This window comes from Salarias fasciatus, chromosome 10 (assembly GCF_902148845.1).
Source record: "Salarias fasciatus chromosome 10, fSalaFa1.1, whole genome shotgun sequence".
Taxonomy (NCBI): domain Eukaryota; kingdom Metazoa; phylum Chordata; class Actinopteri; order Blenniiformes; family Blenniidae; genus Salarias; species Salarias fasciatus.
In genome coordinates, this window is record NC_043754.1 from 27,501,352 (window position 1) to 27,528,604 (window position 27,253).

Below are 27,253 nucleotides of genomic sequence, written 5' to 3' on the forward strand. Positions count from 1 at the left end.
CTCACAAGCAAGCGCCTGGTGGCCGGGCCTTCGCCCATGGGGCTCAGCCCGAAGGGGCGACGTGGGCCAGCCCTCCAGTGGACCCACCACCCGTCGAGGGAACCATAGGGGCCGGGTGCAGTGTGGATTGGGTGGCAGCCGACGGCAGGGTGCCCGGCGACCCGATCCTCCGACACAGAGACTGGCTCTAGGGACATGGAATGTCTCCTCACTGGGGGGGAGGAGCCTGAGCTTGTGAGGGAGGTTAGTGGTACCTCCACACAACCTGGACTCTGGAACCCTCCTCTGGAGAAGGGCTGGACTCTCCACTGCTCTGGCGTTGCCGTGGTGAGAGGTGGCGGGCTGGTGTGGGTTTGCTTATAGCCCCACACCTCAGTGCCAGGTGTTGGAGTTCACCCCAGTGAACCAGAGGGTCTCTGGTCCTTCAGGACTGTTGTCTCGGCTTATGGGCCGAACAGCAGTGCAGAGTACCCGGCCTTCTTGGAGTCCCTGGGAGGGGTGCTGGACAGTGCTCCGACTGGGGACTCCATGGTTCTACTGGGCGACTTCAAGGCCCACGTGGGCAGCGACAGTGAGACCTGGAGGGGGGTGATTGGATCGCACGGCCTCCCTGATCTGAACCCGGTGGTGTTCTGTTATTGGACTTCTGTGCTAGTCACAGTTTGTCCAGAACTAACACCATGTTCGAGCACAGGGGGGTCCATAAGTGCACTTGGCACCAGGACACCCTAGTGGTCACCATGGTCCATGGTACCATAAGAAGCTGTCTGTTACCGACCAAGTCCATTTTTCACGACTCCTCCGTATACGATACCTGGCACCATGTCCCGAATATGATAGGGAAGGTCTTCAACAGAGCTGTTTTCTGATTGGTCCGTGACAACCACTACTGTTTACCAAGTTCACCATCTTCAAAAAGTTTGTCGGCAGACAACAAACTGTTAACCACCAAACTTCTTCCAAAAAGTCTACCCAGCACTGCTCCTCTCCATCACTGCAGAGGAGACTCAACAGGGACTGGATGGCACCATTAGAATTGAAAAAACTTCCCGCATCATCTTGGAGTGGCTCCTCTCCCATGGCTTCAGACCACCGGTCAACGCCTCGCAAAATGTAAGAGACTGCAGAGAAATTACAGAAAAATAAAGGACGACACGGTCTGGACAGTGCCGCAGCCCGGCTCCAATCTGGCGGAGGGCGATGGTAAGTTCTACAACTCTGTACTGTCCAAGCACCAGGCTTACCCTCCAGACCCTCCAGCAGGGCCGGACGCTACGCACTCGGCCGCTAGCGGGCAAAGCCTCCTTCGGTATGGGCGGTGCAAGTGGGGGGGGCGGAATGGGAGGGGTGGCACAGTGACGTGACAAGTCCAGTCGTCTTGATTCTGCATTTTCTGGTCGGAATGTTGTTCACAGCGATTTGAATGCAGAAATACTCAGAAATGCAATTTTGAGCCTACTTTTGTCAACACATGTCCTGTAGCATCAGAAAAAGTCTACATGAACTTCATGAAAAACATGATTTTCATTAAAGTGGGTCTTTAAACACAGCCATCACTAAATACAGCTTTATTAAACAATCCTCCTGTCATCAACCAACTCTCCTTTTCAGCTGGACTCATGTTGACAAGCATGTCGTCTCTGCACAATTTGTAGTCTAAAAGACTAGTTTGAAGCTATAAATCTCATCTTCCATCATAACCATTTTGTCTGTCAGAAACATTTCTGAATGAAAGTAATGAGCAGATCTATGCTTCATATAGTTTTAACAGGGTTCAGACACTTTTCATCTCTGATTTTCAATGACTTTTCCAGGACTTCATATCTTGTTACTGAATTTTCATGACCAGAACACAGCTTCACGCTTCACTGACATCTTTATTCCAGTATTGAAACATGGAGTGCTGAGTAGATCTCCTCAGATCTCCTCAGATCTTCAGAGCTGCTCCACTCCTCCCTGATGTCTCCTCCTCATCATCTCCACTCCTCTTCTTCTTTTCTTGAAAGCGTCTCTTCTGCTGCCGGGAGCCTTCGTTAAAACTCAGCCCGTCTCTTCTTTGCAAAGAAGTAAAAAGAAAGAATACGAGTCCCTCAACGTCCTCATGTTTGTTCTGCAAATTCTCCCGCGTTTGCTGGCGCTTCATGACGTCACATCCTGCGTCGTAATGTGGCCGTTCATCACCCCGCCTACATTATAACCATAACCCTGCCCCATGGCAACGCCACACTGGTCTGTGCCTGGTACGCTTTTACCGACCTGACCCGACCTGACCCTACCCGACCCGACCTGACCCGACCCGACCCGTACCAACCCAACCTGACCCGACCCGTACCGACCCGACCTGTACCGACCCAACCTGACCCGACCCGACCCGTACCGATACGTGCTGCGCAGTGGAAACCAGGCTTTAGTGTCTCCAGATAACCTCACATTTGATGCTTAAATATTCATAAAATCACAATGGAAGTGGTACTGAGTGTTGATATGATTGCACTTCGACCTGGATGAGGTTGAACCACAGCGGGTGATGGTGCGAGGACCAAACACTGGATGATGCCTTGCCTGAATCCTTGAAGGCTCGCCAGTCCTCAATCTCCTTCCTCAGTCGCTTCATTTCTTTTTCCAACTCACAATATCTTTGTTCTGCTTCATTTACCTGTCTTAAAGACAAAAAAGAAATGAACATCACCTTCAAAATAAAGCTGTAACAGTACAGAGATGAACTTCCTCTCAGCCCATCCTGTAGTGGCTCCACCATGTACTGAGTGTTCACAGCTATATCTTCTAATGAAGTGACAGTAGTTCACATTGAGGTGTAGAGCCCCCCCCCACCGATGTGTTTATCTTATCACAGGCTGAAAAAACACGGTGGGAAGGTATGTGACCCTTCAGTTTAAAAGCTGGGCTCAATCTGAGTCCTGCTGCCTGCACATCTCACAAAGAAACCAGAATAAATACAAAATCCAGAACAGAGATGGCTGACCCCACCAGCAGAGAATCACCGGTCTCCAAGATGGTGTTGGCTCATACCTCTGCAGGTTAACATCTGGCCTCCCCTGGTCTCCCTGCTCCTCCTCCTCCTCCTCCTCCTCCGTGGTGGTGGTGTGTGTCGACATGGCTGGACCCTCCTCCAGGGACACTGGGTGCTCCAATAGGACAGGCAGAGAGTCAGGTCGCTGCCACAGCTGACCCTGGATCAGTACAATACAATAATTACAATAATTCCTTGTTATCGGGGGGCCCCAATACTTGCCTAAAAAGTCTCCAACTTGTTCAAAATGCTGCAGCAAGAGTTCTCAGAAGAACCAGTAGGGGAGATCATATCACCCCAACATCAGCTCCCCTTCACTGCTTCCTGTTAAATCTAGAATAGAATTCAAAATCCTCCTCTTAACCTATAAAGCCCTGAACAACCAGGAACCATCAGATCTTAAACAGCTGTTAGTCCCAGACTGTCCCAGGAGAACGCTTCCTTCTCAGAGTGCTGGTCTGCTGGAGGTTCTAGGTTCTCTAAGTAGAACAGGAGGTGGAGCCTTTAGCTATCAGGCTCCTGTTCTGTGGAACCAGCTCCCAGAGTCTGTAAGGGAGGCTGACTCAGTCTCTGCTTTAAGACCAGGATGAAGACCTTTCTGTTCAATAATGTTTACAGCTAGGGGTCACGCCTGCTCTCTCTCTCTCTCTCTCTCTCTCTCTCTCTCTCTCTCTCTCTCTCTCTCTCTCTCTACTATTATGCTATTATGTAATTGTTCTGTAAGGTGATGTTGGGAAAATGAGTCGTGGATTTATTGTATAAATCTGTGAACCTGTGTCCACTTCAGTGGAAATAAAATTATTCCCCCCCCCCCCCCCCCCCGCCCCCCCCTCTCTCTCTACTGTGGGAGACTAAAAAGTCAGAACACCAGAACCCTGGACCAAGAGGCTGTCTCTTAGGTGGACTAGAGCCGTGATTGAGGGATCGCAGACTGAACATCAATCAGCTGATCCATTGAGACAGCCTGGATCCAGTGGGTTCAGTTCTAATTGGGCATCAAACAAAACAGCTGCTCCACTGATTAATGGAGGAACCTGGACCCAGTGGGTGTAAGGTTTACCGAACCCCGGGTTCTACCATGTGGAACCGGCTCCCAGTTGTGCTCCTTGTCTCGTTTCAATGTAATTTCATTGTACTACTGTAATTTCATTGTATTCCTACATGCCATTGATGATGGTTCCTCTTGTAGCCTCTGTACCCTGTGTTTATATATGAACTGTATGTAGATACAAGAACCTGTCTGTCCTGTCTCCTTCTCTTTCTGTCCCCTCACCCAACCGGGACAGCAGAAAGCCGCCACCTCTGAGCCTGGTTCTGCAGGGTTCTCCTCCTCTGAGCCTGGTTCTGCAAAGGTTTCTTCCTGTTAAAAGGGAGTTTTTCCTTTCCACAGTCGCTTATGCTTGCTCATGTGGATCTGTTGGGTTTCTCTGTAAAAGTGTCTCGAAACCACCATGTTGTAATTGGCACTTCATAAATAAAGCTGAATTGAATTGAATTGAATTCCAGACGAGAGTGTGGTTTGGAACACCCAGTGACCCGGGAACAGCCACACCCTGAAGACACACTCACCAGCTCCTCTGCTGCATAGTGAGAGTCGCACTCCACGAGCCTCGTGTGGTCGATCTGCATCATGATGTCCTCACTGCGGTCGACGGCGCCCGTCTGGCTGCACAAAGATTGGACATTTTTTCAAAGACTTAGAAGACCTGCATGTACAGACTAACTGGAGCTGTTAACACACCATCTGGCCAATGTTTACCTGGTAGCAGTATAAGAGTATCCTACAAAAGCTAAGTGTACTCCAATGGGAGCTCTGTCCATCACGTCAGACAGCGTTTCCTGCAAGAGACACCAGATAGCAGTTTTGACACCAATGTCCCCGTCACAGGATGAGCCGGGACATGACAGTACGATATGGTGTGACGTTTCATCTCTGACTGACAACAAAACGTTCCCCGACCCAACAACTTCTTGCTATCCCTGCACTGAGGGACCTAGTGCATCGTGTTTTAAAATCAGGGTCTCCAGCACTGCGTCTGCTGATCGGTGATCGCCACTCTCACCATAAACCCTCTGTTGTCGTCCGCAGACCCCGTCGGCACACACTGGTGGGTTTTTTCATTCTTATTTTTCTTTGTTTTATGTTGGGGTCTGCACAGCACCTGGTCTTCAAACACTACCGTCCATGAAGGCCCTTTCACACCGCCAAACGATTTCTTTGTTTTTTAATTGAAAAACAATTCGGAACGCACGTTCACCGGCGAAAATCCCAGTGGTGCGTCAGACGCGTTTTTGCGGCGCGTCGGGGCGTTCTGGCATCGGCGGAGCGTTTTTGCCGCCAACGCTGAAGTTGGAAAATCTGAACTTTTGATGCAGCGTTTTTGCGGCAAACCAATCAGAGAGAGACTCTATGGTGACGTAGGTCAGGGAGCGCAGAACGGAAGAGATGCACTACAGCCACAGACTCCCCGCATCAACGCACCGCGTGTCCTCGGGGGCCCGGCGTTGTTCAGCGTCGGACCTCAAAATTGACCCGCTTTCAACTTCTTGCTTTTTTTTCGTTTTTTGGCGGTGTGGACGCGGCTTTACAGGAGATTCAGCTGGAGATGCCAGAGATGTAAGCCCCACCTCACAGAGATACTTCATTTTGGTGGAACAAAGCTTCGTTTACATCAGACAGTCTCATTTATCTGTTGCCACTTTTGTGAGGAAAAAGCATCAGCGTGGTGAGCAGTGGAGCTGAGGGTGGGCTGTGACAGAGCTGACCACCAGCTGTGGCTTGTTGCTTCAGCTCCTGCTGCAGTGGTCAGAACCTTCAGGTCAGCGTGAAGTGATCTGGCCTCCTCTGCCTACATCTTCAACCTGAAAGCGGACTTCCGTCAGACCAGTGGCGTCAGTGACAGGCTGTGAAGACGACTGTGGGAGGAATTTGGCCGTCAGCAGCAAAAAGGCAGCTGGAAGTCCTCTTCAGATCGGCATTGACAGTTTGCTGCACATTATGGCCAACCACATTTAGCTACAGACTCTGCAGCTGCTCAAAAGAAGCAGAATACACTCACATGGAGTTCTTCTAATCTGGACAGTTTGACAGTCCACTTTTCAGTTTACATAGTGTATTTGTGAACCTTCACTTTAAAGAGAGATCCCACATAACTGAAGTAAAAAAATAAAAAATTCCACCCAGAAAACTACAGGCAGCGTGCAGTGGTGTGTCTTTTCTGTATAAATACTACCATCTCACTGAGACAGTCGTCCAGGATGTCAAAGTTGGATGTGTCAGCTGGATTAGAGACATCAGGCCTGAAGGGAGCCGGGAATTTGTGCAGCGAGGCCCAGTCCAGTCCACAGAAGAAGAGATGGCTCCTGAAGTCGCTCAGGCCTTTCTTTCCCAGACGGACCTCTCTCTCACAGATGAGTCCCGTGATGAAGGAATGGGCCTTCTCTGAAATCTTTGGACCAGAGGGAGGAAGCTCAAAATGATCCTGAGGATTACAACACAGAACACTGGTTTGAGAACTTTGCAGGGCCTTTTTTTTTTAAACTCCATTACCTTGAAAAAAGTCACTACTATTTCACTTGTTCAAGTTGAGAGAAAACCTCTGCACTTTCCTCTTGTTTGTGACTTCCACAGTCACGGTAAGATCTCTTCAAAACATGTTTTCTTGATCACCAAATTCATTAAAATCTGAATTTTAAAATCAGACACTTTGGACGGGTGTCTGAAGTATTCAGACACTCGTCCAAAGTGGCAGTCTGTAAAGGACATAGGAAGACAGTGGAAAAGTTAGTTGCATCTACTCATCCATCCACTCACCTATCCATCCTTCCATTCATCCACCCACCCATCCCTCCATCTATCCATCCACCCATCCACCCATCCATCCCTCCATCCATCCATCCATCCACCCATCCATCCATCTATCCCTCCATCCATCCATTCATCCATCCACCCATCCATCCATCTATCCCTCCATCCATCCATCCATCTATCCATCCCTCCATCCATCCACCCATGCATCCATCCATCCATCTATCCCTCCATCCATCCACCCATCCACCCATCCATCCCTCCATCCATCCATCCATCCACCCATCCATCCACCCACCCACCCATCCATCCACCCACCCATGCATCCATCCATCCATCCATCCATCCATCCATCCCTCCATCCATCCATCCACCCACCCATGCATCCATCCATCCATCCATCCATCCATCCCTCCATCCATCCATCCATCCCTCCACCCACCCATGCATCCATCCATCCATCCATCCATCCATCCATCCATCCACTCACCTATCCACCCATTCATCCATCCATCTATCCATGCATCATCCTAGCTTGTCTTTCCGTTTTATCGGTTGTGTTGGTACATTTCTCAGACCAGACTTGAAATTCTCCAAACTACTAGTTTAATCTTCACAGTGTTTTTCTTGTGCACATCTACAAAGTAGCTTCTTATTTCTTGAATCGGGCTGGTCCATCCATGTAAATGAAGATGTGCAGTTATGCAATCATGTGCTTCAGACTGATCTATTTCAGAAACTAATTTAAAGATTTTATGTTTTGAAAATGGAACTGAAGTCATCATTCAGTATAGAGATTCATATTTGTGGTCAAATGTAATTACTTTGTTGAGAGCAACTTGCTCCATTCAAAAATACCCACTGTGAGCCAATGGTGCCCCATCTGGCATTATTTACATGGCCACAAGGAGGCGTGGATGTTGAAAATGTAACTCTCTTGGTCATATTTAGGGTTGAAGTCATGACCATTTTGATGGATTCCTAAGGGACTGAAAGCCGGTGGTGCAGGTGCTGTCTGAATTATGGGTGCTACCGTCTCTAAACTATGGGTGCTACTGTCTGAACAATGGATGCTGCTGTCTGAACTATGGGTGCTGCTGTCTGAACTATGGATGCTGCTGTCTGAACTATGGGTGCTGCTGTCTCTGAACTATGGGTGCTGCTGTGTCTGAACTATGGGTGCTGCTGTGTCTGAACTATGGGTGCTACCGTCTGAACTATGGGTGCTGCTGTCTGAACTATGGATGCTGCTGTATCTGAACTATGGGTGCTGCTGTCTCTGAACTATGGGTGCTGCTGTCTGAACTCTGGGTGCTGCTGTCTCTGAACTATGGGTGCTGCTGTCTGAACTCTGGGTGCTGCTGTTTCTGAACTATGGGTGCTGCTGTTTCTGAACTATGGGTGCTGCTGTCTCTAAACTATGGGTGCTGCTGTCTGAACTATGGGTGCTGCTGTCTGAACTATGGGTGCTGCTGTCTCTGAACTATAGGTGCTGCTGTCTCTGAACTATGGGTGCTGCTGTCTGAACTATGGGTGCTGCTGTCTCTGAACTATGGGTGCTGCTGTCTGAACCATGGGTGCTGCTGTCTGAACTATGGGTGTTGCTGTCTCTGAACTGTGGGTGCTGCTGTCTCTAAGCTATGAGTGTTGCTGTGTCTGAACTATGGGTGCTGCTGTGTCTGAACTATGGGTGCTGCTGTCTAAACTATGGGTGCTGCTGTCTGAACTATGGGTGCTGCTGTCTGAACTATGGGTGCTGCTGTCTGAACCATGGGTGCTGCTGTCTGAACTATGGGTGTTGCTGTCTCTGAACTGTGGGTGCTGCTGTCTCTAAGCTATGAGTGTTGCTGTGTCTGAACTATGGGTGCTGCTGTGTCTGAACTATGGGTGCTGCTGTCTAAACTATGGGTGCTGCTGTCTGAACTATGGGTGCTGCTGTCTGAACTATGGGTGCTGCTGTCTGAACCATGGGTGCTGCTGTCTCTGAACTATGGGTGCTGCTGTCTGAACTCTGGGTGCTGCTGTTTCTGAACTATGGGTGCTGCTGTTTCTGAACTATGGGTGCTGCTGTCTCTAAACTATGGGTGCTGCTCTCTGAACTATGGGTGCTGCTGTCTGAACTATGGGTGCTGCTGTCTCTGAACTATAGGTGCTGCTGTCTCTGAACTATGGGTGCTGCTGTCTGAACTATGGGTGCTGCTGTCTCTGAACTATGGGTGCTGCTGTCTGAACCATGGGTGCTGCTGTCTGAACTATGGGTGCTGCTGTCTCTGAACTATCGGTGCTGCTGTCTGAACCATGGGTGCTGCTGTCTGAACTATGGGTGTTGCTGTCTCTGAACTGTGGGTGCCGCTGTCTCTAAGCTATGAGTGTTGCTGTGTCTGAACTATGGGTGCTGCTGTGTCTGAACTATGGGTGCTGCTGTCTGAACTATGGGTGCTGCTGTGTCTGAACTATGGGTGCTGCTGTCGAAACTATGGGTGCTGCTGTCTGAACTATGGGTGCTGCTGTCTGAACTATGGGTGCTGCTGTCTGAACTATGGATGCTGCTGTCTGAACTATGGGTGCTGCTGTCTCTGAACTATGGGTGCTGCTGTGTCTGAACTATGGGTGCTGCTGTGTCTGAACTATGGGTGCTACCGTCTGAACTATGGGTGCTGCTGTCTGAACTATGGATGCTGCTGTATCTGAACTATGGGTGCTGCTGTCTCTGAACTATGGGTGCTGCTGTCTGAACTCTGGGTGCTGCTGTCTCTGAACTATGGGTGCTGCTGTCTGAACTCTGGGTGCTGCTGTTTCTGAACTATGGGTGCTGCTGTTTCTGAACTATGGGTGCTGCTGTCTCTAAACTATGGGTGCTGCTGTCTGAACTATGGGTGCTGCTGTCTGAACTATGGGTGCTGCTGTCTCTGAACTATAGGTGCTGCTGTCTCTGAACTATGGGTGCTGCTGTCTGAACTATGGGTGCTGCTGTCTCTGAACTATGGGTGCTGCTGTCTGAACCATGGGTGCTGCTGTCTGAACTATGGGTGCTGCTGTCTGAACCATGGGTGCTGCTGTCTGAACTATGGGTGTTGCTGTCTCTGAACTGTGGGTGCTGCTGTCTCTAAGCTATGAGTGTTGCTGTGTCTGAACTATGGGTGCTGCTGTGTCTGAACTATGGGTGCTGCTGTCTCTGAACTATGGGTGCTGCTGTGTCTGAACTATGGGTGCTGCTGTGTCTGAACTATGGGTGCTGCTGTGTCTGAACTATGGGTGCTGCTGTCTCTGAACTATGGGTGCTGCTGCCTGAACTATGGGTGCTGCTGTCTGAACTATGGGTGCTGCTGTCTGAACCATGGGTGCTGCTGTCTCTGAACTATGGGTGCTGCTGTCTGAACTCTGGGTGCTGCTGTTTCTGAACTATGGGTGCTGCTGTTTCTGAACTATGGGTGCTGCTGTCTCTAAACTATGGGTGCTGCTCTCTGAACTATGGGTGCTGCTGTCTGAACTATGGGTGCTGCTGTCTCTGAACTATAGGTGCTGCTGTCTCTGAACTATGGGTGCTGCTGTCTGAACTATGGGTGCTGCTGTCTCTGAACTATGGGTGCTGCTGTCTGAACCATGGGTGCTGCTGTCTGAACTATGGGTGCTGCTGTCTCTGAACTATGGGTGCTGCTGTCTGAACCATGGGTGCTGCTGTCTGAACCATGGGTGCTGCTGTCTCTGAACTATGGGTGCTGCTGTCTGAACCATGGGTGCTGCTGTCTCTGAACCATGGGTGCTGCTGTCTGAACTATGGGTGCTGCTGTCTGAACTATGGGTGCTGCTGTCTGAACTATGGGTGCTGCTGTCTGAACCATGGGTGCTGCTGTCTGAACTATGGGTGCTGCTGTCTCTGAACTATGGGTGCTGCTGCCTGAACTATGGGTGCTGCTGTCTCTGAACTATGGGTGCTGCTGTCTCCGAACTATGGGTGCTGCTGTCTCTGAACTATGGGTGCTGCTGTGTCTGAACTATGCGTGCTACTGTCTGAGCTATGGGTGCTGCTGTCTCTGAACTATGGGTGCTGCTGTCTGAACTATGGCTGCTGCTGTCTGAACTATGCGTGCTACTGTCTGAACTATGCGTGCTACTGTCTGAACCATGGGTGCTGCTGTCTCTGAACCATGGGTGCTGCTGTCTGAACTATGGGTGCTGCTGTCTGAACTATGGGTGCTGCTGTCTCTGAACTATGGGTGCTGCTGTCTCTGAACTATGGGTGCTGCTGTCTGAACTATGGGTGCTGCTGTCTGAACTATGGGTGCTGCTGTCTGAACCATGGGTGCTGCTGTCTGAACTATGGGTGCTGCTGTCTCTGAACTATGGGTGCTGCTGCCTGAACTATGGGTGCTGCTGTCTCTGAACTATGGGTGCTGCTGTCTGAACTATGGGTGCTGCTGTCTGAACTATGGGTGCTGCTGTCTGAACCATGGGTGCTGCTGTCTGAACTATGGGTGCTGCTGTCTCTGAACTATGGGTGCTGCTGCCTGAACTATGGGTGCTGCTGTCTCTGAACTATGGGTGCTGCTGTCTCTGAACTATGGGTGCTGCTGTCTCTGAACTATGCGTGCTACTGTCTGAACTATGCGTGCTACTGTCTGAACTATGGGTGCTGCTGTCTCTGAACTATGGGTGCTGCTGTCTCTGAACTATGGGTGCTGCTGTCTCTGAACTATGCGTGCTACTGTCTGAACTATGCGTGCTACTGTCTGAACCATGGGTGCTGCTGTCTCTGAACTATGGGTGCTGCTGTCTGAACTATGGGTGCTGCTGTCTCTGAACTATGCGTGCTACTGTCTGAACTATGGGTGCCGCTGTCTCTGAACTATGGGTGCTGCTGTCTCTGAACAATGGGTTCTACTGCCTGAACTATGGGTGCTGCTGTCTCTGAACTATGGGTGCTGCTGTGTCTGAACTATGGGTGCTGCTGTGTCTGAACTATGGGTGCTGCTGTGTCCCCTGAGATGATCTAAACATGTAGAACCACAGGGAGGAACCTGGAGTTACGTCAGAACAGGACTAGAACCAGTGACAGGAACCTGGACTGACTTGAGACCAGAACAATAAACCAGGCTTCAGAACCTCCTATTTCCACCTGTAAAGTCTATAAAATCAGGAACATGTTGACTCAGAGTGATGCTGAATATTATTCCCTTGTTTGTTCCTCCAGAGCAGATTATTGTGGTTCTCTATTATCGCTCTATAATGAGAACCAAGAAATAATGCAAAAATACTGCAGTAGAGTTCTAACAAGAACTAGAGAAGAGAGCAGATCATTGTAATATTAGCTTCTGTTAAATCGAGGATTTAAAATCCTTCTTAACAACCAGGCTCCACCAAGTCTTGAAAAACTGTCCCATACTGCCCCAGGAGAGCACATGGTTCTCAGAGTGCTGAAATACTGGAGGTTCCTAGGTTCTCTAAAAGTAGAACAGGAGTCTGGTTCTACAGAAAGTCTCCTCTGAGCCTGGTTCTGCAGAAAGTCTCCTCTGAGCCTAGTTCTGCAGGGTCCTTCCTGTGAAAGCTGAGCCCCCAGTCACTGAGTCTTGCTCCAGTCGACATGCTGGTTCTCTGCCAGGTGTTCTGTGTTCTGCAGAGGAAGCTGGTCATGTATGGTGAATGTGAGACGTCTTAGAGTCACATTTTCTCTCTGATGTTCTTGCAGGTGTTGAGCGGTGTGTGGCTCATCCTGTGCAGAAACTCTGCTGCTTCTTGCTGCTGCGCAGCTGAACCTGACCGCTGGCTGCCTTCGGGGGGCGCTGTACCTTGAAGTGAATGATCTTGGCATAGGTTTCAGAGATGGACTCTGCGTAGAAGGGCGTCATCCCAAACAGCATCTCATAGGCGCAGATCCCCAGAGCCCACCAGTCACACTCAGTGCCGTAGCCTCCGCTGTCCTCCACGGCCCTCAGGATCTCTGGGGACAAATAGTCCGGGGTCCCGACCGCCAGCGAGGAACGCACCTGCGGGTCAGCGGAACAACGTCACCTTCTTCAAGGCACAGCTTCCTTTTGAGCTTAAGTTTAGTGAAACGTGTGAGGACGTTGTCCAAGAGTGAACTTTCACCGTCCCGTCCTCCAGGAGCCTGAGACACGAGCCAAAGTCCCCGAGTCTCACGTGTCCCTCCGCTGTCAGCAGCACGTTGTCAGGCTTGATGTCTCTGTTCAAACGTAAAAGATAAAGAAACATCAGAGGAATCGTCCGCAAACAAATAAAGCCCAGTTGAACTGAAGTCAAAGCTCAGGTGAGCAGCATCAATCAGTGTATCTAGAAGAAAGATCAGCGGCTTCAGGCCTGAACTGGACTGAGACATGAAGACGTGTCCATAATCCATTTGGAGAAATCAGAACTACGACAGGTGAAAGAAAAAAACACACTGGTAGCATCGAATCACACGAGGGAGTTCCAGAAAAACACTGATGAGAAAAGACATGCTGGGCCTGATGAGTGAGCCCTGCTTTAATCTCATGAGGACAGACACCAGTCGTCTCATGAGGACGGGCTCCAGTCGTCTCATGAGGACGGGCTACAGTCATCTCATGAGGACAGACACCAGTCGTCTCATGAGGACGGGCTCCAGTCGTCTCATGAGGACGGGCTCCAGTCGTCTCATGAGGACGGGCTCCAGTCATCTCATGAGGACAGACACCAGTCGTCTCATGAGGACAGACACCAGTCGTCTCATGAGGACAGACACCAGTCGTCTCATGAGGACAGACTCCTGTGGTCTCATGAGGACGGGCTCCAGTCGTCTCATGAGGACAGACTCCTGTGGTCTCATGAGGACGGGCTCCAGTCGTCTCATGAGGACGGGCTACAGTCATCTCATGAGGACAGACTCCTGTGGTCTCATGGGAACGGACTCCTGTTGTCTCATGAGGACAGTGTTCATTTTCACATGAATTTTTCATTTGATTTTAGTCGTAGTCACTCACCAAAGACTAGATTTAGTTAAAGTCACATTTTATTTTTTTAGTTTTGTTTCGTTTTAGTTCAAATTTAGTCTGTGGAAATTAGTTTTAGTCTGAATTTTAGTCTTGATGCAATTTGACAGTTTTGTTTTACTGTAGTATGATAGATGGATGGATGGATAGATAGATAGATAGCGAGATAGATAGATAGGTAGGTAGCTAGCTTTATTGTCCCAGTGGGAAATTTGTCGTGGGCAAAGTGCTACATCAACATACATATAAAAACAACACAACATAAAACCACAGTAGCAGAAGTGCAAAAAGATATTTGTCACAGCTGTAAAAACTCCATTGTAGGCATATGTTTAATTATGTTTAGATATTTAAATTTAGAATGTATCATATAACTCTTGTATCATAAATATGAAGATCTAAGGCTTGTTAGAAAAAAATTAAATACATAAACTTGAGATTCTTTCTGTAAATTCTTACAACAAATGACAACCTGCAAGAAAAAAGCTCCAATCATAATGACCAGCAGGTGGCGGTAATGCAGCCAACGGGATGCAAGCTGCCGTAAAACATCACAGAAGAAGAAGATGAGCAGCACAACAACAAACACGGCACTGAGTGACAGTGCTGCGGTGCTGCAGCTCTGTACAGAGCCGGACCGGAGCCGGACCGGAGCCGGACCGGAGCCGGACTGGAGCCGGACCGGAGCCGGACTGGAGCCGGACCGGAGCCGGGGAGCCCGTCGTGAGGATGGTTGTAACCCAGTGTGTCCGGCGGCCAGCGTCAGCTTTTTTGTCACATTTTTTACTCGTCAGTTCATGATGTTCAGAGATTACTTGTCATTACTTGTCAGTACTTGTTAAATTTACGTTCTCGTCACAAATTAGTCACGGAATAAAGGGTCGCCAACGAATTGTTTTCGTTGAAGTTTTTGTTGACAAAATTAACACTGCACAAGGACGAGGTTCTGTCCTGCAGTGGTCTGAGGTCGGATCCCAGACCGAAGGCTCTGGCAGTGCTGGGCTAGGAATTAGTTACTCTGTGTGTACTACTGTGTGACGACTAGTCCTTGATTATAGTACGACCCCATTTTGGAGAATACAGTTTCTGGAAAACAATATCGTCTCACACTGGGGCCAATACGGTACTTTACTTGACTTGACCGTAGACCCTTCGACAAACGTCCCAGTCAGATCGTCACTGATCCTGTGGTTTAATGTAGAGCTGTAGGAGAAGAGTCTCATCCGGGAAGTATGAGGGAAACACACCCCGAAAAGTGTGCTTTACTTTACATTCATGTGAAACAAAATGAAACGGCCAAGAAGAAACACATAAAGCTCTGATGATTTTACCCTATAACTTTAAACACAAATGAACTTAAAGCCATTAAAGGAAAAAATACAACAAATGAAGCAGACAGAAAATGCTCAGCTGTTAAAGGAGGATAAAACTAGAGATGGTAAAACAGAAGAACAGGACCGGAACCCGATCTGTCTGGATCAGGGGGCAGGTGATCAGTGGGGATCAGTATTGATCAGCAGGGACCAGTATTGATCAGTGGGGATCAGTATTAATCAGTGAGGATTAAAAAGGAGAGAATGGCAGCCTGTGGTCAGCTGGTGTTTCAAATGAAAGCTTGTCCTGGTGTGAGTGTGTCCCCTCATCCTCTCAGCTCCCAGCGGAATGTCTCCATCAGCTCTTCATCAGACTGATACTCAGAAGAGAAACTTGGACAGACCAACATGCTATCATCTGGGAGAAGTTTGATCACCACAAAGATAAATCTAATCTTTGCCCAGGATTGTTTTGTGATACGACACACATTTGTACGGCACATAATCCTATCTAATGAGCCAACATTTGTCCAGACAGGCAGTACGCAGCTGTTAAAGTTAGCCTGATGCTCTTATTCAGAAAAATGGCACCGTTTCTTCCCATTCAGATTTTTCCATTTTCCTGGAAATGACAGCTGGTGTTTAAAGACGAGGGTGTTTACCTGTGTACGTAGCCTAGTCTGTGAATAGAATCAATGGCCATGACCATCTCAGCCAGGTAGAACTGAGCCATGTCCTCTGGGATCCGGTCTCCAAACTTACTGAGCAAAGTCAGCAGGTCTCCACCTACATAATAATCCATCACCAGGTACTGCGGAGAGGCAGGGTGGACAGTGGAGGTCAGGTAAATACAGCAGGACTTCAAGGTGGTGAACCTCACACACACACCAGATAATTGTCGTCCTGAAAGGCATAGTGTAGCTCCGTGATCCAGCGTCTGTCTCCTCTCAGCAACACTTCCCTCTCCTCCTGGTAACATGCCGTCTGGAAGAAGACACCAACAGCTGAGGACAAACTGAGTAGGAACCACACCAAGACCTAAGGACAAACCGATTGGGAAAGACACCACCAACTGAGGACAAATCAAGTGGGAAAGACACCTAGAACTAAGGACAAACCGGATACAAAAGACGCCAAGAACTGAGGACAAACTGAGTCAGAAGACGGGGAGTCAGAGAGATTACATTGATTTTTAAAAGGAGCAAAAGTATGTTCTTTGGCATTGTGCCGTGTGTGTGTGTGTGTGTGTGTGTGTGTGTGTGTGTGTGTGTGTGTGTGTGTGGTTACCTCCCCTCGTCTCAGCATGTCCCACTTGTTCATGATCTTCAGAGCATACACTTGCTTGGTGCTCCTCATCCTCGCGACAGCCACCTGCAGCAGAGCAGAGCCGATCCTCCAGATCAGGCCACCACAGCATCTCGTAAATTCTTTAAATGCAGTGTTTTTTTTTAACCAAAGACGGCATTTTTTATTAAAATGTTCAGAGGAAACATTTGTGTCCCTGAAAAGAAACAATATTTTCTCGATGAGGGATCGACAGAACACTGTGGGGGTTGTGGTTCAGCAGAACTGACTTCTCTTCCTCCTGCTTAATGACCTGGACTCATTTACCACTGAGGATGTGCTTCAACAAGATTTCAAGAGGCTACAGTCGGTGTTTCCAGATACTGACGTCACACTGAGGTTGAGTCGATGTTTCCAGATGTTGATGTCACACTAAGGCTACAGTCGGTTTCCAGATGTTGATGTCACAATGAGGCTACAGTCGGTGTTTCCAGATGTTGACTTCACACTAAGGCTACAGTCGGTGTTTCCAGATGTTGACTTCACACTAAGGCTACAGTCTGTGTTTCCAGATGTTGACTTCACACTAAGGCTACAGTCTGTGTTTCCAGATGTTGACTTCACACTAAGGCTACAGTCTGTGTTTCCAGATGTTGACGTCACATTGAGGTTGAGTCAATGTTTCCAGATGTTGACGTCACACTGAGGTTGAGTCAATGTTTCCAGATGTTGACGTCACACTGAGGTTGAGTCAATGTTTCCAGATGTTGACGTCACACTGAGGTTGAGTCAATGTTTCCAGATGTTGACATCACACTGAGGTTGAGTCAATGTTTCCAGATGTTGACGTCACACTGAGGTTGAGTCAATGTTTCCAGATGTTGACATCACACTGAGGTTGAGTCAATGTTTCCAGATGTTGACGTCACACTGAGGTTGAGTCAATGTTTCCAGATGTTGACATCACACTGAGGTTGAGTCAATGTTTCCAGATGTTGACGTCACACTGAGGCGACAGTCGATGTTTCCAGATGTTGACGTCACACTGAGGTTGAGTCGATGTTTCCAGATGTTGATGTCACACTAAGGCTACAGTCGGTTTCCAGATGTTGATGTCACACTGAGGCGACAGTCGATGTTTCCAGATGTTGACGTCACAATGAGGCTACAGTCGGTGTTTCCAGATGTTGACGTCACACTGAGGCTACGGTCGGTGTTTCCAGATGTTGACATCACACTGAGGCTAGAGTCAATGTTTCCAGATACTGACGTCACACTGAGACGCCAGTCGATGTTTCCAGATGTTGATGTCACAATGAGGCTACAGTCTGTTTCCAGATGTTGACGTCACAACGAGGCTACAGTTGGTGTTTCCAGATGTTGACGTCACACTGAGGCTACAGTCGGTGTTTTAGATGTTGATTTCACAATGAGGCAACAGTTGATGTTTCCAGATGTTGATGTCACACTGAGGCAACAGTGGATGTTTCCAGATGTTGACGTCACACTGAGGCTACAGTCGGTGTTTTAGATGTTGATTTCACAATGAGGCAACAGTTGATGTTTCCAGATGTTGATGTCACACTGAGGCAACAGTTGATGTTTCCAGATGTTGATGTCACACTGAGGCTACAGTCAGTGTTTCCAGATGTTGACATCATATTGAGGCTACATTCAATGTTTCCAGATGTTGATGTCACAATGAGGCTACAGTTGGTGTTTCCAGATGTTGACGTCACACTGAAGCTGCAGTCAATGTTTCCAGATGTTGACTTTACACTGAGGCTACAGTCGGTGTTTCCAGATGTTGACGTCACACTGAGACTACAGTCAATGTTTCCAGATGTTGACTTTACACTGAGGCTACAGTCGGTGTTTCCAGATGTTGACGTCACACTGAGGCTACAATTGGTGTTTCCAGATGTTGACGTCACACTGAAGCTGCAGTCAATGTTTCCAGATGTTGACTTTACACTGAGGCTACAGTCGGTGTTTCCAGATGTTGACGTCACACTGAGGCTACAATTGGTGTTTCCAGATGTTGACATCACACTGAGGCTAAAGTTGGTGTTTCCAGATGATGATGTCATACTAAGGCTACAGTCTTTGTTTCCAGATGTTGACTTCTCACTGAGGCTACAGTCGGTGTTTCGAGGTGTGGACTTCACACTGAGACTACAGTGGATGTTTCCAGATGTTGACGTCACACTGGGGCTACAGTCGGTGTTTTAGATATTCACGTCACAATGAGGCTACAGTCGGGGTTTCCAGATGTTGACGTCACACTGAGACTACAGTCAATGTTTCCAGATGTTGACTTCACACTGAGGCTACAGTCGGAGTTTTACATGTTGACTTCACACTGAGGTTACAGTCGATGTTTCCAGATGTTGACGTCACACTGAGGCTACATTCGATGTTTCCAGATGTTGACGTCACACTGAGACGACAGTCAATGTTTCCAGATGTTGACATCACACCGAGGCTACCGTCGATGTTTCTATATGTTGACGTCACACTGAGGCTACAGTCGGTGTTTTAGATGTTGACATCACAGTGAGACTACAGTCGGTGTTTCCGGATGTTGACTTCACACTGAGGCTACAGTCTGTGTTTCCAGATGTTGATGTCACACTGAGACTACAGTGGATGTTTTTACAGATGTTGGCGTCACACTGGGGCTACAGTCGGTATTTTCGATGTTCACGTCACAATGAGGCTACAGTCGGGGTTTCCAGATGTTGACTTAACACTGAGGCTACAGTCAGTTTTGAGATGTTGACTTCACAATGAGGCTACAGTCGGTTTTTCCAGATGTTGACGTCACACCGAGGCTCGAGTCAATGTTTCCAGATGTTGACTTCACACTGAGGCTACAGTCGATGTTTCCAGATGTTGACGTCACACTGAGGCGACAGTCGGTGTTTATAGATGCTGACGTCACAATGAGGCTACAGTCGATGTTTCCAGATGTTGACGTCACACTGAGGCTACAGTCAGTGTTTTAGATGTTGACTTCACAATAAGACAACAGTTGGTGTTTCTAGATGTTGACGTCACACTGAGGCTACAGTCGATGTTTCTAGATGTTGACGTCACACTGAGGCTACAGTCGATGTTTCTAGATGTTGACGTCACACTGAGGCTACAGTCGATGTTTCTAGATGTTGACGTCACATTGAGGCGACAGTCGATGTTTCCAGACTTCAGCGTCAGTTTCGGGGGTGATGGGGGGACGCGTCCTCCCCACTTTTTTCCAGATGTGTTTTTTTCTCCACCACACACAAATCCTTCACGTGTAGCCACGTTGTAACCCCGGTTATATTTTATTTATAGAACATTCCGACGCTCATGAACGCACCATCCGCTAGCAGAGACGCAAACAGACTTACATGAGGATTAAAAAAGAAAAAAAAAAAATTGCCGCTGCTGAAAATGTGCGTCTGAGCTGAGTGGAAGGTCCGACCCAGAGACCTGTGGTGAGTTTGAAAACTTGGTTGTTCGTTTCACCCTGTGATTATCCCAGGTTATAAACATATGCAAGAGGTGGTAGTTTGTTTTGAAAAGTGGATATGTCCTGAAGAACTTTACTCTCAACATGCTGACAGCAACATTTTGAGGCTGTGTGGCCTCATTCTGATAGAACCTCAGCTAAAGTTCATCATCAATGACAGACTGATCATCCCCGTGTTGCTTTTGATTAAATAGAAATGCGAGTCTTATTGGAAGATGTGAATAGGTGAAGGATGAAATTAAATTTTTAACTGTTAATTTAACTGTAACGAGGAAGAATGCATCAAAGATGCTTTAATTCATTCAGGAAACACAATGTATTTTAAGATAGGTTTAAATGTTCACACTTTAGTGCAGACTTTTCTTATATTTAGAGAGAGAGATGACTGCCCCGTGGTTCACAGCTCACTGGACATTTACCAGTGAACATAGAAAACAGAGCTAAACAGACTCACTGTCTTTTGTCCCCAACAGAACTGCAGCTGTGAGGACTGGAAGTCCTACAGGTCCCGATTTCTAGGCTACAAGGTAACATCTGCATTTTTAAAAGTGCCTAAAAACATTGTCCTGCCAATGTAGACATTACATATGTCCTTCTTGTCCGTCCTCCCAGCTTGTCTTTATGGACATGGCAGACAGTCACACTGCTGGGCCTCTTCTGGGACATCGTGGAGCAGAGCCTCGTTTTCTGACGCTGCAGAGCCTGAGGCTTCTCTCTGCTTCTCTAGAAGACACTGGACCACCTGCAAGAACCGGACCAGGGTCTCCACTGGAACCTCCAACAAGAACCAGGGTCTCCTGACCAAATAAGTACACATTGTACTTCAATTGTAACTAGTAATCTGTAACCTGGGAGATAACCTCACTAACTGTGCTTTTATTCTTTCTTTCTGTATTCACCGGCCTCCCCTCTTCACTCTCTGTTCTGCAGTTCTGCTGAACTCTGCTCCTGGACAAGTAAAATAATGGAAAACACTCCTGACTGGTGGCTCTCTGTGTCTGACACACCTCGGATGTTCAGTAAAGTTTGTTCTTGTGTCGATGGTCCAGTTAATATTTTAATATATTTCTTTGATGGTGGCAGAGCAGAGACATGTCAGTAGTGGAGATCTGGTGCATTACGTAGATCAGTCTACAGTCATATGACGATGTCTGATGGAGATTCTGCGGATAACAGACCGTCTCCTCTGATGTCGGTTGCTTTTCTTTTTGACATGTTGATTTGTGATCAGGTCTTACCTCAGATTGTATTAATGAAAGAAGGAAACAGAGTGAGTACGCAGGTTGTACAGGAGGCAGTAAACACAGCACAGCAGAATCAAACCTTCCATGAAACACCAGAGCAGAAGAGGAAGAGGTCATGACCTGATGATCCACTCATGGCAGAGTTTTGCTCCAATCATTAAAGCTAATATTAATGGTAATAAATGTCTCCAGCCTCCCAACAACAAAGGTCAGACAATAAGGCTTCATGTTGTTGTTCTTCCTCTGCTGATCCACCAGGTTTTTGTGCAACGTTGACAGAGTCATCACACTGGTCTTTGTGGTGTTTCTGTTGTGGCTGCCTGACTGTGTTTTTGTAATTGTTCCATTTACTCCCAGAGTTCCTTCGTGTTAAAATGTTCGATTTGAGTGGAAATGGCAGGTTAGGCTTGAAGTCAAGATTTTTCCAGTCACAGATATAATGTGTTCCAGTAACAGCCTGTGTTCTAATGTAACTCCAGCGATCCTCCAGTGACCCGAGGTTTATTCTCTTATTCTGGAAATGCTTGAACCTCGTTCCTATTTGTGACGAATAGAGTTCAGTGGTTTGTTTCTGTGTTGTCTCTGAGCTGTAAATCCACTTGACAAGTAACTGATGTATCTGACATGGAGCTGATTTCAACATGAAACCAACATTGTTGGGTTTGTAAGTCAGATAAAGTTTCAGGACAGAGGATTTTATTCAAAACTTGCCAAATGCCTACAATATGAAATAATTCTCAGCATCTTAAGGCAGCCATACCAAAGTAAAATCAGTTCTAGTCATCATGTCAAGCACCTCTCTAAAGCAGTGGTGACTGCTCATTAGGGGCAGGTGGAGCACAGCGCCACCAGGAGTCACCATCAAGGACTGCAGGTAAACTGTTATGAATTCTTTAAGATTATCTGAAATATCTGCTGCTTCAGGAAGATCAGGAAGATCAGACCCTTCCTGACCCAACAGGCCCCCCAGCTCCTGGTTCAGGCTCTCATGGTGTCACGCATCGACTACTGCAGCTCTCTCCTGGCGGGTCTCCCTGCAGGTCCAGTCAAACCTCTACAGAGGACCCAGAATGCAGCAGGTCTGGTCTTCAACCAGCCCAGCAGAGCTCATGTCACTCCTCTGTTCATCTCCCTTCATTGGCTTCCAGTTTCAGCCAGAATCAAATTCAAATCTCTCCTCCTGGCTTACAGAACACTTACAAGAACGGCTCCGGCCGACCTGGACTCCCTGATCCAGGTCTCCTCTCTGCCTGGAGCTTCCAGTCCAGCTCGGCTCTGAACCTCCAGCCAGACTCTTCTCCTCTGTTGTTCCCAGATGGAGGAACGAACTTCCTAACTCGGTGCGTTCCGCCGAGTCTCTTTTTACTTTCAAGAGACAATTGAAGACTCAATCATTCAGAGAACACCTAGGGTCTTAGTCCGACCCCATGTTTGGGGAAGAATAGGTCAGGTGGTCTAAAACCCAGAACTTATGTACCACTGACTAAGTTGACATAATTAAAAAAAAAAAAAAAAAAAAAAAAAGGGGGGGGGGGTAGTGGCTCCTCTTCTGCAACCGGATGGCAGCTCCCTTGACCAATCGCACTGGAAGCAATTGAAGCATTTAATTAATCTGATGGTTTCTTTCTTATGTCTGTATTCTTGCTTGTGTTGAACACTTTGGACAAAAGCGTCTGCTGAATGAAATTGTAGAATTGTAGAACTGAAATGAGACCGACCAATTTTTTTTTGTCAAGTGGGGCTCAGACTGCAGCGTCATCTCCAAACTGAGAGCTGATTGGCTGCCGCCGGTGTAGGCGGGTCCTGATTAGTGATTGACAGGGAGATGTGAGAGTTCGACACTGCTAAAGCTAAAGCTAAAGCTAAAGCTAAAGCTAAAGCTAGCAGTCGGAAATCAAAATGAATGAAGGTGATTGAAAAGTTTATCCTGAAGAACCGCCGAGCGTCTTTCTTTTAAAGTGAGTCCTCAGCTTTGGTGAGTGAAAGCATACTGTCAGTCTTTTTAGATGTGAGTGTGTGTGTGTGTGCGCACGCACTCACACTCACACACACACACACGCACGCTCACACGCACGCACGCTCACACACACACACACACACACACACACACACACACACACACACACACACACACACACACACACACACACACACACACACACAGCTCCAAAGTCACTTTTTGCCTGTAGTTGTCCCCCCCACTTTTCACTTTTCAAAACAAACTGACGCCCTTGTTTCTAGATGCCGACACTGACGCTGACTGATCCAGGAAACATCACAGAGAGCATAACTGAGGTTTGTAATAGCTATTTTTTCTTTTTTTCAAAATGTGTTTAATATGAGCTAACGGGACATTTTGTCCTCTTAAAGCTCATCCGGAGTTTTGAAAGAGGTTTTTTTTTAATCCAACATCTCAAGGTTCCCTCCCTCTGCGTTCGTGAGCGACCAAGCCACGCCCCTTTAATTGTGCTTGCGCATTACCTGTCGGGTGAAAATGAGAGCCTCTGAGTCCTACAGCATCCTCCATGTTCAGCCGTTTACGGTGGATGTTCAGCAGACAGTGGATATATCCGAGGTGAGTCTCTCTGGCTGCTCCACACGTTGATTGACAGCATGACAAAGCGGAAGCTCGAAATCTATTGGCTGAAGCTGACCGGCGCTTTTTTGGATAACATGGGGGTCTATGAGACGAAGGCGGGGCTCATAAATACATTTTTATATTGCTTTATGCTGATATTATATTGTAGTATGAACCAGACTGACACATTGAAGCTCTGCTGAAAAATGATTCATACGTTGCAAACGAACGGAAACTCCGGACACCAGCTTTAAACCAAGAACAGTGACGTTAGCTAATCAGAGCGACTCTGGGTTGGGCTTCGGGTCCCTAAATGACTGGCAGGTCTGAACACTCGGGAAACTTTATGGATTCATGGCAGGAGGAACTTTGTCACTTTGTCACCACTTTTCTGTGGTGGAGGATAAAAATAAGACAGCATTATGTGTGACCGGCTGCAGTGTTGTCTTTCTGTCAATGAATCCTGAAAAGCCCTCATCAGAAGATTTCCCTTCAAACTGTTTGACAGATGCTTTGGATCGTATCACAGTGAAAACCGTGTCCGCAGCGGTCTGTGATCTCCAGTAACCTGAATTAAAACATGTGCCACATGCTGTCACTGACAAACTTTCCATTAAAGTGTCTTCTTAATGAAATTCCTTCTGTACAGATGAAAGAGTCATCTTCAGTTTTCAGGCAGAAGGCTGGCTGACCTCTTCCTCACCTCGCTGAAGGTTCCTCGACCAATCACCTTCAGGACGTCGAAGTCTTCTCTCTTGATGCGTGTCCTCTTGACCTGGCTCACCAGAGGCTCCGCTGTGGACCAGGAAGAGAGACAGTAACAGGAAACGCTCTGGTGATGGTGGACTGGAAGCCAGAGGCTTCAGGCATGACGTGTGAAGTGGTGACTGATGGGATGTCATCTGGTTTAGGCCCTGGTCGAGACAGTTTTTGTTTTTTTTTAATTCAGGGTAAGTTAGTATAGAATAGTTAATTTATTGGATGTTATATCTGTCCCCAGGACGTATGGAAGTTATTTGCTTCCACTTCGCCACACTGTCTCCAACAGGTTGAAATAAGGCTGTGTTCTTTAACAGCGATCATGAAAAGAAGCTGGTTCAGTCACCATGCAGGTCTTTTGAAAGGATGAGGACGGTTCATCAGTGACTCAGTGTGTTTAACAGCACAGTGTTTCATAAAAGAGAGATTCTGAACATGAAGGAGGGAAAGAAGGTTTAAACTGTATCTCTCACACGCAGAAGGCCTCTTTTATCTGAATACTGGACCTCTATCACTTTCACCATCTGAAGAGGAATTTTTAACAGCGGTTGAACATTTTTGTTTCAAGCAGTATCTGTAGGTCGTCTTGGTTTGATTTCAGTGTCCCGGAGCTGAAAGGTCAGAGGAGTGAATGGCTGAGCTCCACTCCTCTGATTGAAGCTGCCTTCCTGCTGATCAGCTTCATGTCACACGGTTCTAGATCAGCTCAAGGCGCAGTTCTTCATTCAGAAAAATATTCCATCATCAAACACAACAAAATAAAATGAATTAAATGGGAGTGAGAAGAGAGAGGAGAGGGTGTACAAAGATACAGCAGATAAAAAATGTTGCCGGTGTTGACGGAAAACCTGAAGAATGAAGTGAGGGGCGTCCGGCTGAGGAGCATCACTCAGCGTCCTGATGGCGCTGGGATTCAGGCCGTCTCTGTTTCCACTGATGTGAAGCATCAGCAGCAGGCAGGCGTCCAGGGGGGGTCTGATCCTGGAGAACCTGCTCATTCATTTAGGACTCTTACAGGTTAAATGACCTGCGACCCGTATGACGGAGCCTTCCTTCTTCCCGCACTTCACAACCGGCTCCTTTGTTTTTGCGGCGTTAAGGAGCCGGTTGTTCCGTTTTTTCAGATGTGTTCCCAAACAACAGCCTCCTCCTGTAAACTGAGGCTGCATAGCTCACTTCTCCGTCTTCTCGCTGTTTCCCATACATGGAGTTCCTCTTCTGCAGAGCAGCTGTCTGAATCCCAGTCACTGCGAGCAGCTAAGAATAGCTGCCATCATTTATGAATCGAGGCGGATTTTCCACTCCTTTATTTCTACACACTCTTTATCTTTTGCGTTGAACCTACAGGAATGTGTGGTATACAGCACCCTGAACGACGCTCACAGCTGTCTGCAGTTCTGAAACGATTAGATCTGCTGTTTCCAGCAGTACTGTTTCTCTGAAGTGGACATTTGGACAAACTGCATGGATCCAGGACACACAGCTGAGACGTCATCTCTGCTTCACTAGAGTCACAATCTTCTTAAAGTTACTGGCTCAGAACTTTGATGACTTTTTAAAAGTGTGTTTGTTGGTGCAGAACCACAGCAGTATTTCCTGTTCGGAGGTAGGTAGATCCGTTTTACTCCACGCTAAAGATAAAAACACAGGAAGCAGAGATAGATGCCTAAAAGCTGTAACAGAAATCCAGAGGAAGCAGATAATTCAGCTCACTGCAGTGACTGTCAGTCCTCAGCTGACCGTGCTTCCTGTGGCAGCGGGACTTGAGGAAACTGAACCAGTGATCAGTCGGCTGCACGGGTTCCTCCTCCACAGCTGAGAATCAGGCTGGTCTCACTGAGCGGAGTGTGTGAAGTCCACCACCCCTCTGGCTCCGTCAGCACAAACTGCCCTGCTCCAGGCCGAGGTCGAAGACTGCTACAACGGAACATTCACGTTCCACGAACCCCTGGCCTCAGAACACAGCGAGCACGTCACCACCAAAGTCCCGCATGTTTCTGGATTCCTCCATGAAACTGTCAGGTGAGGCTGAGGGTGCACACACTGGTCAGAGGCATGCTGGGAGTCTTCCGGCATGAAGTCCACCTGAAGTCCCACAGGCTCTCAGGCTGACATGATCAATCGTTGCCTGACCCTTCAAAGCATCTTGTGTTCGGGAGGGGGACGTGCTGGGACCTGATCCCAGAACCCCTGCTCTAGTTCCACTGCATGCAGCCAGATGAGAGCCACAGACACTGTCTGACACAGCTGAGACAACCCGTCCTCAGTCCTCTGGACCCAGAGAAGGGACACTGTGTGGGCTCTAAAACTGAGACATGTTTACGTTTCACCGGGCCTGTGCTCTGTATGAGCAGCACTTCAGGGCATGCGCCTGCCCACTCTCTTCCTGGCTAGATATTCCTTCAGTGGAAATAGTTTGTGGCTCCAGTTTCATTTTGATAACTATTGCAGCGACAACTGTGCACTTTATTTTCATAGTTTCTACTGAGTTTGTGAATATGAGCTGTAGTTTTTTCAGTGTGATGCACATTCAGCTCTTAATAATTAAACATAAAACAAAATAGAAACGTGCCAGGATCAGGAGTAAAGCTAAATAACCCACACTGAAAGACTGTGACACATGGTCCCACTTTTCAAAGACAAAAAGCACATTTTGCAGCATAAGCTCAAAATTCATGGTCCAAAATAAACCCATCAATATCTTGCCACCTTTACAAGTGTGCATACATTCGCTGAACAAATGGAGAACAGTGTCAG

The 27,253-nt window shown here is 47.7% G+C and overlaps 1 protein-coding gene across 2 annotated transcripts in view; it reads right to left on the bottom strand.

The window, feature by feature from the left end:
• Positions 1-27,253, bottom strand: part of dmpk (DM1 protein kinase) — a 34,146-nt gene that overhangs the window by 3,021 nt on the left and 3,872 nt on the right. The window contains exons 2-12 of one of the 2 annotated variants that reach the window (XM_030100922.1): positions 24,441-24,532; positions 16,405-16,488; positions 16,006-16,101; positions 15,780-15,928; positions 12,927-13,020; positions 12,626-12,823; positions 6,265-6,513; positions 4,791-4,870; positions 4,601-4,697; positions 3,031-3,191; positions 2,563-2,660 (exon numbers count right to left, since the gene is read on the bottom strand). In XM_030100922.1, coding sequence (XP_029956782.1) covers positions 2,563-2,660; positions 3,031-3,191; positions 4,601-4,697; positions 4,791-4,870; positions 6,265-6,513; positions 12,626-12,823; positions 12,927-13,020; positions 15,780-15,928; positions 16,006-16,101; positions 16,405-16,488; positions 24,441-24,532 — 1,398 coding nt within the window. Of the gene's footprint in view, positions 1-2,562; positions 2,661-3,030; positions 3,192-4,600; positions 4,698-4,790; positions 4,871-6,264; positions 6,514-12,625; positions 12,824-12,926; positions 13,021-15,779; positions 15,929-16,005; positions 16,156-16,404; positions 16,489-24,440; positions 24,533-27,253 lie in introns of both variants that reach the window. The other variant, XM_030100921.1, reaches the window with a different exon arrangement.